Genomic DNA, 14,795 nt, shown 5'->3' with positions numbered 1-14,795 from the left:
TATTACACATTTGTTTATTATTAAGATGTATCAGATTATAACACAAAGTAGACTGCTAAACGTCTTTTTTACATTTGTACCTATTACGTCTGTTTGCCTTGTTCACTCATCGTTGTCAATGTAATGGAATTGAATTTGCCTGTCATACAAATAAAAGGTTAGACAAGCTAGAAAACCAGGTTAAATCAACCATTTTTCTACGACAGAAAATGCCTGTACCAAGTAAGGAATATAACAGTTGTCTCTACGACAGAAAATGCCTGTACCAAGTAAGGAATATAACAGTTGTCATTCCTGTACCAAGTTAGGAATATAACAGTTGTCATCCATTAATGCCTGTACCAAGTTAGGAATATAACAGTTGTCATTCCTGTACCAAGTAAGGAATATAACAGTTGTCATCCATTTGATCGATGCCTGTACCAAGTAAGGAATATAACAGTAGTCATCCATTTGATCGATGTGTTTTTGATTTTGCCATTTGATTATGGAATTTTCATTTTGAATTTTCTTTGGGGTTCAGTTTTTTTGTGATTTTACTTTTGTTGAAGTACCGAGTCATGCTAAATAAATTGACATAGTTGTTAAATTACAAAAAAAAGGGGAAAATAAAATTAAAATACAATGAATGATAAAAGTAATTGAAGAATTAATTACTAGTGAATAAATTGAAGAAAAAAAGCGACGAAAAAAAAACAAACATGAAATGAAACTTATAATTCATCATTGTGCATACGTGGTTTGCTATATAAAAACGAGCTGTAATATGATTGCTATACCTGTACTTCTAATCAGTTAATATTTTTTGAAAAAAAAAGCCTACGGTTTCAACGATGTAAATTTCGGAAGATAACAATTCATATTAAATTTTCCCAATCGGTAAATCACATGTACACGGTTATTCCATGTACAAAGATTTGGTATGGGGTGACACAGCAATGAAATAAACTTAAGGAAGTTGAAAGTGAAATAATCCCTTTTATTAACCGATATGTGTATCACGTGTCGCTCGTATGAATAATAAGAAATATAAAAAAAAGATCTGATATCTACCTTTGTGTTTCAGCTTTTGATTTTTCCATTTTATAAACTTAGGACTTCCGATTCGAATTTCCCTTAGAGTTCTGGTATTTTTTATTATTTTACTTTTTTTAAACAAAATAATTTGTCCGTTTAAATATCCAAAGAATCATCAAACGTATTTTTTATTCCTTCTAATACATTTTTAAAAAGCTTTTTAAGACGCTAATAATGGCAACAGTAGTATTTTATTATATGGTAAAAACAACGGAACAACACAAACACTGAACTGGAAACATACAAAAAAACGCATCAGATTGCAACCCTTTTCCTAGTGTAGATATGTAAACTCATCGAAACACCACGCACTAATCCAAGTCAACATTAATCCTGAACCAGCTCAATCATATGTTTTAAAATATTAAAATAACATGTTATAAATTAAATGCGTCCGAAGCGATTTTTTTAATTAATATACAGCCAGAACGCTCAAAGCCGGGTATTTGAACCCAAGGATTTATCTGACGTTTTGATATTTCATTTTGAGTATATCATATTACGATGCCAGTAAGGGACTGTTTTAAAGATGTCTTGTAATATTCTGTTTATTATTCTTTTAAATTAATACTACAAAAGATGTTAAAACAACAAGTTGCAGTCTAAGTACAGACATTAGTTGCATTTTTTGCGATGGATTTTATAAACTTTATATTAGGAAAATGTCTTCAGATTCATGGATTAATACAACCATGAATTTTACCAAAGCCTGCTCTGAACGATAACACATGTATATATAGCATAACACTATATCCAAGATAAATCTGAGTATTGTCAGAAGATGTGCTATCCTAAAAATCAGTTATAAACCAGAGGTACTAATATATTTACAATGTAAACAGTACACATGGTAATGTAAGTGTGTGATATAGAAATGTTACCAATTATAACAATTAATATCACGTTGATAGTAATATATGCGGTTCGTGTTACGTCATAAAAATGCCACTGCTTTTTTCAATCATGTACTAGGTAGCGTTCAATATCGTAGCGGCTACTTAGAGCTATGTAGATTTTTGCCTAACTGTTATCAATATATATGTAGAAGCTATAGGCTAGCTTACCTTTACACTTTTGTAAAGTTCAATTATGATGTTACCAAGGTGTCATACATATGTTGCCATTCAATTGTTTTAGACCGAATTATTATGAGCAGTAACCTCATCAAGAAAGATATTGTAACATAGAAACAAGGAGATGTTGTATAATATCCAATGTGACAACTATCAACTAAAGACCATATGACGTGCTTGTCAGCAATTATAGGCAAGCATACGCCTTCAATTGAGAGGAAATACAACACTGTATTATCGCCAATAAAAGGCCCCGACATGAAAAATATGAAACAATTCGATTAGGAAAACTATGGACGGCATTGATCAGAAAATCAGAAAAAAGTGAGTTATATAATGATGTATTCATGATTGATTACGTTGATAAAATCCTCCAATCTTAACGAGCAATCTGCTACTTATTAGATACTGATCAGAAGTATTTTATTTTGCATTCAATTTATTTTTGTGTGTTTGGTTTTTATATTAATTACTTGCTTTTCGAAAGAAAAAAAACGGAATTCTAACAGATTCTGAATTTTATTTGCATTTACGATACTATAGCTGCTGACATTACTACAATTCACAAAGAACATGCCAATTGTGTTAAATGATAAAGATAAAAGAGGGTCGAAAGATACCAGAGAAACAGTCAAACTCATAGATAAACTCCATAGTTAAAAAAGAAAAATACAAACAGTCAAATAATAGAACACAATACACAACATAGCACACTGAAGACTGAGCGACACAAACCCTATTAAAATAAGCTTTTCGTTTATCAAAGATAGAAGGTAAGTTTTGTTGAATAAGTTCTTTTAATTTTAATTCCATGGTTTCAATATATCATGTTCAATGTTACAAAATAACACAATGTTTTAAATATAACAAGATCAGTGTTATTTGTTATTAACTGTCAATATCCAATTATTATTATGTCTTCTCTTTTTGTCTGTGTACTCTCAAGCATCTGAAAAAGAAAGAGGAAAATTGCAATAATCTCCCTATTTTTCGCTTAGGAACTTACATGATATTTGACATACACTATTTAGATATAATAAGATGTGGTATGAAGGCTAATGAGACAACCCTCTATCCTAATTTGTAAAAGTTAACCATAAAAGGTCAAAGGACGGCCTTTGACATGGAGCCTTAACTCGCACCGAACAGGAAGCTTTAAAGGTATGTATACATGAGATGACTTGTTTTCAACAGTTGTTTTCTAGTAGAAGAAAGAAGAAGTGTATATTCACAAGGATATTCGCTATTCTGTTTCAAAAACTTTTTATAAATTAATGGTATATAAATAAAGGAACTAAAAAAGCAGAACAAATAAAGGACCCGTTTACTTGTTTTCGAGAAATAAGCCTTAAAAAATTGGGCGGGAAATAATTCCCTCTAGACTTTTAAACATGTAATGTTGGCAGTATTTAAAAAAAAATTATGAAAATATATATCAAGGATTCAATAACATTTTCAGATAGTAATTTTTGAAACTATATGTCATAAAAGTAGAAAAGAAAAGTCGGGGTTAACGGTCCGTGTTTATGCGTTCATTCGTCTTTCGTTATGAAATATCAGGTACAAAAAACAAAAACTCTTGATATTCATAAGTTTTTTTTTTTGAAAAATTAAAAACGAAAACAAACCCTTTCCTTTTCCAATTTGGGTTTTGGAGAAATCAAAAATGAAAAATCGAAAACACTTTTGATTTTCGTTTCGGTATTAAAGAAATCCAAAACGAAAAATTAAAACACTTTGGTTTTGTTTTTATTTTGTTTTTTTTTATATTTCAAAACGAAAAACGAATGATCGGAAATATACACGGACAAGGATACAGAGAAATCTATGGCCGCCATGAATAACCCCAACTTGATTTTTTTGCTTACAATCATATGTGCACATTACTATTGTGATCAAACAAGTCTATTGCTATTTTTTTTTAATTTTTCATTGGCTAGATTATAGGGTGAGGGTTGAGATCTCACAAAATATGTTTTATCCCTTTACATTTTGAGCCTGTCCTATACGAGGGACAAACGATACTAAAGGGACAGTCAAAATCATACAGTCAGGAGCGACTGGCTTTTGTTTGTCTTGCATGGGTTTTTTAATATTACTTCATTTATAGGGACCATCTTATGACCACCTCCGGTGCGGTATTCTCTCGCTGTGTTGAAGACTCATTTGTGGCCTTCGACTTTTGACCATTCTTGGTCGGGTCGTGGTCTCCTAAACATTTTTCATTTTCTATGTTATCTTGTCTAAATATCAATTTATTTCCCTCATGACGCTTTGAAAGTATCAGATATTTTGATGATCGATATTTCGAATAATGTTTACCAAATGTAGAGACACATTTCAAACTTTTGTATGAACAATACATGTGCTGAAGAATAAGACTTAGACCAATTTGAAATGCTAAATCTGGAGACATTTTTTTTTCATCCAAAATCTTATTTTCAAATATTTGTACAAGAAACAAAAACCCTGCGCGCTAAGATTTTTAGTTTAAAAGGTCAACAATCTTAACTTCTAGACACATAATTGAATTAAAGTCGCCTCTCTCTATTAAATAAAAATGATATATTTGATTGCGAATTGTAAGCTAAATATTAATTAGGAAATATCTCATGTATATACTTACCACATGCACCAGTTCTGAGGACAATATCATCAATGGATATACTTACCACATGCACCAGTTCTGAGGAGAATATCATCAATGGATATACTTACCACATGCACCAGTTCTGAGGAGAATATCTCATGGATATACTTACCACATGCACCAGTTCTGAGAAGAATATCATCAATGGATATACTTACCACATGCACCAGTTCTAAGAAGAATATATCATGGATATACTTACCACATACACCAGTTCTGAGGATAATATCATCAATGGCAACATCACCAATTGTTCCATTTTTGGTACTCATTATGGTGAACTAAAAAAAGAAAACAAAAATTTCTCAAAATAGTATTGGCAAGAAAAGTCGACCTCCTTCTTTTTTTCCTTATCCTTTTTTTTACTTAAATTATTCATACTTGATAGTGTTTTACGTACAGTACACGAGAAACGGCCCCAAATTAATTAGCGTAAATTTCATTCTATGCAGAAAAACTACTGGTCTTATATTTATTAAAAAGAAGAGAAACGAGAAATGATATGAACCAAACCAATAAACAACAGCCAATGAATAATAGAGTACACCTACTGACTGTATACATGATATAATAGTGGAAATCAAATCGAAGGGGTAAAGAAGGAAACTTTTTAATTATTTCTGTAAAAATCGTATTTTAAATAAGTTGCTTACAAATAAGACGAATATCCCAACCTAATCGAACTCATTTTTCAGATATATTTCCTTATTGTATTCACTTGGAAAACGTGCTTTTTGATGGGTTTTTTTGTGTGCTGCATTGCGTAGTTTTATGCTGGACAGTGTGTACTCAGATACTTCAAATTCTAAAGATCAAAAAAATGAGTACAAATGATTCATGAAGTTCTAGGTGATTCTTTTACAAAGTGTCTGCCGCAAAACAAAAGGTAAGTTCATACTGTCATATGATTCACTTTCAATATTTCGGTGTTATTTTATTTAACTTACGACCGGCTAATCTAGTTATTGTACAACCACATTTACTATTGCAGCTTCATTTGGATATATGATCAATTTACAATGGATACGTATTTTTTCGTCAAATCTTCGTGGATTTACAGGGTACACGGGAATCACGAATTTAAATGTTCAACAAATTACAAATTTTCCATAAGCTTGTATTCAGACTTCTATAAAACAACGAGATGATATATTCACGAACGTTTCAGTTTTCCTTAATCCCCCAAAATTGGTACTAAAGAACATAAATGAATTTATAGTTATACTTACTACAGGATTACAATATTGTGGAATGTTTAGAGTAACCTTTTGCCAATCATCGTGAGAAAGGCTTAATCCTCCTATGTATTCCCATTTTCTTCCATAGGGTAATCCTTTCTCTCCAACACAAATTTCTAATGATCCAGCTTCAGGCCCCATCATGTGGTACTTGAAGGACAGACAATAAGGACAAGCTGCAAATAAAGGTTATAATCAAAATGCTATCAAGAAATCTATTTCAGTTAGAATTGAGATGTCTGCTGACAAGAATGCAAGAATTATTTGGAATTCTAGTTTTCTTATTTGTCTCATCATTTATTTTATTGACTGATACTACATTGATATATTCTGATTCAGTATTTGCGATTCGTACAAATCGCTTATGTGTTATGAACCAACATTACGATAGCCGTAATAAGTTGTAACCAAATAATAAAGAAAGATACAATTCATATGTTTAATAATTCACCAGTTCAAAAAGACATAGTTCTTCTACTTCATATTTGTGTGACGATATGCAAATTTAAAGAAGACTAATAGGAGAAATTCATAGTGGTTTTACACCTAAACACTTCAGGAAAGAAAATATATTTTGATTAGAACGGTAAAGGATAAACATTATCATGAAAACTTGCATTTTCTGGGAGGGGAAATATTGTGTATAGTTTATCAGTGACATAATGCCATTTTATAGTTCTCCTTGTTATCTAACTCACCTTGAGTCTATCAACCAAACCCTGACAAATACTAACAAACCTTTGATATTTTATATCATTTGGGATGATTTAGTTTGCTATTTCAAGTCATGACAATACCTTCCCAGTGAAAAAACGTATTTCAAGGTAATTTCAATCGTGTTTATTATTAATCTACACATCAGGATCCTCTGGTAGAAACGATATTTTGTCAGAAATCTCGAAAGTTGATATCCACAAAGTAAATAACTTCAACTTTTATCGACCTTGAAAATCATGAGATTACGGTTTGGCTTTCGCTCAGTTCTGACATTGCTGAAGTCATGTATATACCTTCAAGTCTGGAAGTACCTTCTTCTAGTAAGTCATTTTATTTGTAAACATAATTTTAAAAGAACGCCATTTCTGAATAAATGAACTTATGAAGATACCTGGTAAGTTAGCAGCTTCTGTTGTGAGTATAGCTGTATCTCCTTTTTTCCCATTATTGGCCTCTGTGTATAGGTAAATTCTTCCCTCGGCTGCTCCTGAGGGCCCAGTTCCCCCCGTATTTGTCGGACCCTGAAACATCAAGTTTAAACCTTATCAACAGTTATATTTCCGTTTGTCGTGTTTAAGGTTTAAAACGTGAACTAAAGAGAAAAACATCGTTTTCATAGTGAGAACATAGACGTTAAAAATGGTAAATCGATAAATAGACTTTTGTTTAAGTAATACCAATCCGATGATACAACAAAAGTTAATACACATAGATGCAATCATGTAGCTAGTTTTAAATTTGTATATATTTTTATTTATTTAATGATATTTTTGTCTCGTGTAGATATTGCAATGATTATTTCTTTTTCAACTACGTTATAAGAGAGATAATACTAGATGTTGTAAGTGCCTTTAATTAAAAAAAAATGCGAATAAACATGGTATTAAATCATATATTTACGAAATAAACTGAGTTTAACGTGTGTTCTTCTGAAACTCGGCTATTGGAAAATGTAGACATGAATACGTAGGACAGGCAATATAATTAAGATTTTTTTTTTTTTAGAAGTGGATGTAGCATTTATATTCGATCATTTTATTCATAGTGTTAGCGAGCTAGAAAATACGAATATAAATGCCAAATCCATGATTAAATGGAAACAAATGTACGGCTGCCATGAATTATTCCGATTCAAAGGGACATTCTATCAACTGTGAAAGCCGTATACAGATGGTTATGTTGAGCTGTTCCATTTTACCCCCGTATTTCAAATAAGAGTTTTCATTATTTGCACTTAATAATTGTATTGAGTGTAACACATTCATATGAATTATAAAATGAAATGTTATTTAGCTTCATCAACCCAACAATGTTTGAAAGAATAGGCATTTAATACTAATTATGAACTCATCTGAACAAATAATCGTGTATTCAGGAATCTGGGTCTGTTTGCCCAGAATCACGTTCGCCCTTGTAGCTGTTCGCCTACTACCTGTTCGCCTAGGGTCTAATTTATTCAATTGTTGTCTAATTTCATAATTTTATAAAAAATGCCAACGTTTGTAGAAATAAAATCCCCAAATTCTTTTTTTACAAACTCATTTTATTTTTTGTAACCGAATAAAAAGTAGGGCGTTTAAAAGGGTTGTTAGTCGGAATAGTCAATTTTGTTTGTTCATGCATCTGCACTAAACATATCTATACTTTGATTTTACTGGATGACATAAGTAGGTCGTCATGTTAAAAAAAGATTTTGTGTGTTCGCTTTTTGAGTTTAAATACTTATTTTGATATCGTCAGATTCTCTTAACAAACTATCCTTGTCATCTATCACTGGTCGTATATCGAACTGTTTTTTTTTTGTTTTTTTTTTTTTGTAGAATGCAGAACTTGTAGTAAAACTTACAGTATTATATAACCATACATAATCACTAATAGGGGTAACAAACTGAAAAACACATCCTGGAGTCTCGAATCCACAGCTGTAGTTTGCACTTGTACATAAATCTGTGCAAAAATAAATATAGATTATGAATGAAAATGGAATAATTCTATTAAACTTTAAAATTAAGTCGTGGTTTTCGTTCTGATAGCTTTCTCCTCACAGTTATCTTATTGTTTTGTTTTAGTTTGTTTTTATTTATTTCGATATAATTGAAACTAATAATTCATTATTAGAAAAAACGAAAAAAATGATATTTGGCATCTTTTCATGACACAAAGTAAATACTTGCACAGCAACACCACACAAAAAACACAAACAAAAAACAAATGAGCTGCAGACGTGTAACTGTAGATTGAAAAACAAAGAACGGGATGAAATCGGTCATTGGAATCATGTAAAAAAAATGGCATGTAAGCAAGGCTGCACTGAGGTAGACGTTTTTAGGACGAGTTACTAAATGATTGCATTTCTGATTTTTTTTTTCAGATCACATAAATCAAATCGCGATGTGTTAAAATCGTTATTGTTAAAAAAAACCGGTAAAATATTATATAAAATTACAGGTTGTAATCCCCAAACTTAGCAGAAATTGAAAAAATAACTTCTTACAGTTTGATATCATTCTTCCGGTGTATCCTTAATGATCACCCAATTTAATTCACAAATACGTGAACTACTCGCTTTCATTAGTGTTCTTGGAATTTGAGGACACCAACAAACTATCCTACAAGTTGCTTACAATATGACATTGTTAAATTTAATTTACAGCTTGATTTTTTTTTCCAGTACATGCCTATGTTTGACTTGAATAGAAGGGACCAGAGCTATCGTATGTTTTCTGTGTTAACTTACTTGGACATTTATATATACAACATGGTCTATCATTACAACATTTTCCCTGGTCTATCCATCCTTCACCAAACGCATCATCACAAGCAACACCTTTTCTTGCACATTTACCATTGGATTTCAGACAAATTCCAGTGAGTCCTAAATAGTACAGTACTTAAATATAATGTGTCATTGAAAGCTCGAAACTCTGCATTATACCATAAGAAATTAGCATTTTTTAGGACATAAACTGGATTCTTGTGTCATTATCTTTAAGTAAATTCGTCATTGCAGTAATGACTTTAAAAAAAGGAACAAAAAGTTCATATCGATTGAAAACAAAATCTCACTATACCGATTTTGTTTTTTAACTATAAGATGAATTCTTCATGTAAACAACATTTTATTGTGATAAATTAATTGATTAATTGAAAGAAACATTGAATTACGTTGGGTTTTTTTAATTGAATTTGATTGAAGGAAACATTCGTTCAACAGTTTCAGAATACCCCACTTCGAGATACCGGTAACTAAATAAAGGCAACAGTAGTTCATCACTGTACAATAGTCATTACATGAGCAAATACAAATCCAGGTAACAAACTTATATCGACATAAACACATAGAAAAATATCAATAGATAATATAATAGTACACTAGAACATGTAAACCGCAGACTAACAACGGACACCTTCCATGCATTTACGACAACCCACTAGGACACCACAAACGAAATAAGAAAGCGAGTTTCACCTTCAGCTACGCTTATGTGCATTTTCCTATTGTGTCTTCAAACATCAACACTTGAAGACTTTTGTTTTGTATTCTACTTTAGATGTCTTCTCACCTTTATTGTATACAAGTCTAATGAATTAAATTAACGTGCACATAAATAGAATTATGTATTGCTGTGAAATCAGATTCAACTTAACCTGCAGGCGGGCTGGTTTTGACCGTCGCCCCAAGTAGTGAACCTGTCACAAAATTACTTTTTGGCAGACAAAAAAACAGTCCATACATCTTGTTTAGTCATTTGGTAATTAAGTGAGCATGGTAGCACATTGTTGAAGGCTGTACAGTGACCTATGGATGTTCATGTCTGTATCATTTGGTCTCTTGTGAGAGTTGTCTCGTTGGCAATCATACCACATATTCGTTTTTATAAAGTGTATGAGTTATAACACCCACCCTTTTATTAATTGACATAAACTATTACTTACTTCCGCAATTAGAAACTCGAATTGCGCAGAAGATGGTTACAATCAAACAACAAAATTTCATCATGATACTGTATTACTAAAACAGAAAATTTGTAAACACCGATTATATATTGCTTCATATTTAGTAGCAAGTTTTTTTTTACTTGTATGCATCATATGATAATTTTTGTTTGCAAATTCAAGCTTCTAAAATATGTTAAAACACAACTTTGAAGTCACCAATAAACAGCCGAACAGACATTGTTTTTTTTCTATAAAGGCACCTATTTATCCTTTATATTTCTCATTGCTTAAACAAGACATTGCAATATTTTTTTTTTTGTCAAATACTTTAATGCCTGTATGTGGTTTTTTTTTCTTTCTCAATTTCAAATATAATGTTGCAGGATTATTTCAGAATTAAATTTCTTTTTTTCTCTACCTACCCCTTGTTCTTTTATTTAACCCATATATGTTGATATTCAAATGTGATCAATTAATATCGGGGTGTTGTATAGCCGCTCCGTAAAGTTGCGTAATTGCTAAAATCCATTCATTAAAACAATTATGGATCATTTTCTCGTTGTCAATCATACCATATCTGCTTTTTTTTTTATTAAAACTAGTTTTTAACAATCAAATTACTCATTGAAAGTGTATTGGCGGGTCATTGGACACATATTTAAGTGCCAGTCTGCGTAAGAATCAGGCAGTTGTGAAAATGTGACAAAAAAAAACAATCCAATTTGAAATTGATTTCAGTTTATAATATGTAGTTATGCACAAAATCAACATTCATTTCTATTTTCTGTTCTGGTAATAGAAGATACAATTTGGTTGATATGCACTAGAAATGCACGAATAAGGGGAGATAACTCTGTACATTGCTATCATTCTAACTTATTTTCTAACCAAGTTATTTGATATTACCAGACACACACAAATGAAAGACTTATACTTTTTAACTCAGGATAATGGTTAGTATTAAAGAGCATGATAAGCTCGGTGGTTTTTTTCTAATCATGTTTCAAATTTTACCTAAATTGTCTGATTCTTACAAAGACTGGCACTTAAACAAGAAACCAAAATGAGAATAACAGCCAATTTTGGTTAAATTTGGCAATGTAGATTCAACAGGAGAAGATTTTTGTGAAAGTTAACGACGAACAACGACGGACTACGGACGAGCTACGGCGCCAAGTGATGAAAAAACGCACTTGGCCCACTGGGCCAATTGCGTATATAAAAAGATTTAGTACAGTTTTTATTGTGTCAATCACCTTACTTTATTTACATAATGGATATTTTTGTTTTCAGTGTCTAAAGATCTAAACAAACAACAAAAGCTGACAATTTCAGACAGATGTTTTTTTGTTTTGAAGAAAATAAATGAACACTTACCACAATCTGTATTAGTAGACCTAATGACAACAAGATAACTTGTTTAAATGAAGTGGCTACTTAAATAGCAGATGCAATAAAATTATCAAATCGAAGAATGCGGTGGGTGTTTAACAATAATTAGTGACATATGTTGTTTAGCTTTGTTGAATTTTGCTGAATGTGGAAAAATTTGTTTGGGCGTGCAACATCTGTAATCTTATGCAAATCATATTCACATCTTCACATATTTTCACATCGGCCAATTTTTACCTGTATGTGTAGTCTTTCAAACCAGGAAGACAATATTAGAGTATGTATTTTTTTTAAATCCACAAAATGTGAATAAAATTGTACCAAATTTTACGTTTTAGGTAATAGTCTTGTATTACAACTCCAGTTTCCGGTGCATGTCTAAACGTGGAGATAACTAAAATAGTCAACTTTTTTCCTGAATTTTGTTTTGGACTCATTTTTTTCTGTTTGATTTAAAGGTAATGCTAAATTGAAACATATATAAAGATTTTGAAAAAAATCTTGCATCGTTTGGGGGATATCAATCAAGGGAAGTGGAAGGGTATCATAATTACTGGAATTGGTGCGGTCTAGTAAAAACTGCAAACATAAAAAAAAAAAAGTATTGACTTCAGAGTTACGTAATTTTTTATTCTTCGTGGCTTGACCAGCTGGCACGTTAAGGTTTTAACTTTACTCTTAAAAGGCTATTGATGCAGTAGTGTCACTACCTAGACCACTAAGCAAACTATGACTTCTATATTGTTAGATAAGATTAGACTAAGTTGATTCTAGTTATGATATCGCATATATCAATGTAATGGTATATTTTTTGTTATGTTTGGTTCATTGTGAAATCTTAAATGTGTGATACACTGGCATTTATGTAAACTTTACAATATACATGTTCAAAAACGACGAAATTACTGTCGTCCTTGACCTTTGTTAGTAAATTGTTTTAATTCGGCAAATTGCTTCAGTGTCGGGATGAAATTTAAATCAGTGGAATCGATTTATATATAAAAAAAACATGTACTGTGGATTCATGTATTTGATTCATGATTTGGAAAACTTGCATTTTCGTGGATATTTGATTTCGTGGTTTTTCAAAAGTATACATTTAACATACAGGAAATTTGCAAATCGTCGAACATTTAAATTCGTAGCTTCAATGTACCAACGAAATCAACGAAAAATGGTTACCAACGAATAAAATGAATTTACAGTATTCTAAATGCTAAATAAAGCGACAACAAAATAAGAAAAAAGTTCAAGATTATCTGATAAAGCAATCACTAAAGGTCACACTTTATATTATTTTTTAATTTTTCATGTTTGATAGTGGTTCTTTAATATAAGTTTTAAACGCATTATATAACACAATTTGTTATACCCCCTTTATATTTGTTTGTAATAAAAACAAGTGTTGATCTCTTGAAGATATAGTGCATAGACCAAAGAATTCTAAAGCAGTGATCTTGAGGTTCTTTGTTTATATCATACGTTGTCCTTACATTCATATAGATATGACTTATAGATGTTGTGATAATCCTTTAACTATATTTAGTCATCAATACAAATAATTTGTATTGTAAAGATATAGAAATAGTTTCAAGAAACTTTGATCTTTCTATTATTTATATATCAGTTTGTCCTGGTATCTATATAAAGTTTTTGTTTTGGTTATATTTGCTAATCAAGGCTAATTAAAGTACTCAAGAATATTGACTAGATATGCAACATTGATTTGTAACATACTTTGTTTTTCTTCTGTTATCAAATTGATTATATCAAACTATGTACTTCTTGATGTTACATTTGTAATATCGGGAATATTTAATAACATAATGATTATGATTTTATCAGCAACATTTTACATTTTTATTGAGATCACAAAACATATTTAACCCGGCCGCATAAGTGCGACTATTCCAAGTAAGGAGCCTCTGGTCTTTGTTACTTGAAAGTTTTTTTTTATCATTTTGGATCATTTATATGCTTTTGAGTTTCGCACGACGTCCATTTTTAACTTACTAGTACATATTTTTTGTTTAGGGGCCAGCTAAGGCCTTCCGACGGAAGCTGAATTGTCTATCTGTGTTGAAGACCAATTTGTTCTTATTTTTATATAAAGTGCAAATATTTAATTTCCTGTTTAGTCTAGAATGAAATATGAATATATTAAATGTGTAATAAACCGGTGTTTCCCTAAATTTTACATTACAGAGAACGGTCACAGTCTTCCATGGATTCTGTGAATAAGCGGGTATATTTTTATTCGTGACATTAGTACATTTGTTATTCGAAATGTTTTTGCAATCAGCTGAATTTTATTTACAATTGATATTACTTTACCACTCGCCAAAATTCACACTTTATATTTTTTGTTCGTTCTTCAAATATAATAGGTTACCTTCAAATTAGTATACGTAGTATTTCTACCTTAGCCGTATTTGGCACAACTTTTTGGAATTTTGGATCCTCAGGGCTCTTCAACTTTGTACTTGTTTGGCTTTATATATATTTTGATATGAGCGTCACTGATGAGTCTTATGTAGACGAAACGTCCGTCTGGCCTACTAAATTTTAATCCTGGTACCTTTGATAACTAATTATACATTATTTTAATACTTCTTTACTTACTTTTGGTAAAATTATCTGTCGATGATACAATTAATGGACCACAGATTTCTGATCATGTCATCCTTCCTTTATTCAGTAATATAATAT

General features: G+C 31.0%; 1 protein-coding gene and 1 long non-coding RNA gene across 2 annotated transcripts; both read right to left on the bottom strand.

Annotated features, from left to right (window-relative positions):
* Window positions 1-2,934: 2,934 nt before the first annotated feature.
* On the bottom strand, window positions 2,935-9,262 carry LOC134683534 (MAM domain-containing glycosylphosphatidylinositol anchor protein 1-like). The gene is made up of 6 exons (XM_063542845.1): window positions 9,250-9,262; window positions 8,602-8,702; window positions 7,147-7,276; window positions 6,030-6,214; window positions 5,003-5,081; window positions 2,935-3,099 (listed from the first exon to the last, which is right to left on the bottom strand). Exons 1-6 carry the CDS (start codon window positions 9,260-9,262, stop codon window positions 3,092-3,094), a joined length of 516 nt encoding a protein of 171 aa, XP_063398915.1. The 3' UTR covers window positions 2,935-3,091.
* Window positions 9,263-9,498: 236 nt separating this feature from the next.
* LOC134683472 (uncharacterized) lies at window positions 9,499-12,174 on the bottom strand. The gene is made up of 3 exons (XR_010101031.1): window positions 12,072-12,174; window positions 10,692-10,767; window positions 9,499-9,630 (listed from the first exon to the last, which is right to left on the bottom strand). It is a non-coding gene; the product is annotated as an uncharacterized LOC134683472 (long non-coding RNA).
* Window positions 12,175-14,795: the final 2,621 nt, after the last annotated feature.

Source organism: Mytilus trossulus, chromosome 9 (genome assembly GCF_036588685.1).
Source record: "Mytilus trossulus isolate FHL-02 chromosome 9, PNRI_Mtr1.1.1.hap1, whole genome shotgun sequence".
Taxonomy (NCBI): domain Eukaryota; kingdom Metazoa; phylum Mollusca; class Bivalvia; order Mytilida; family Mytilidae; genus Mytilus; species Mytilus trossulus.
The sequence above is the reverse complement of the archived record's forward strand: the minus strand, read 5'-3'. Positions and strand labels throughout refer to the sequence as shown.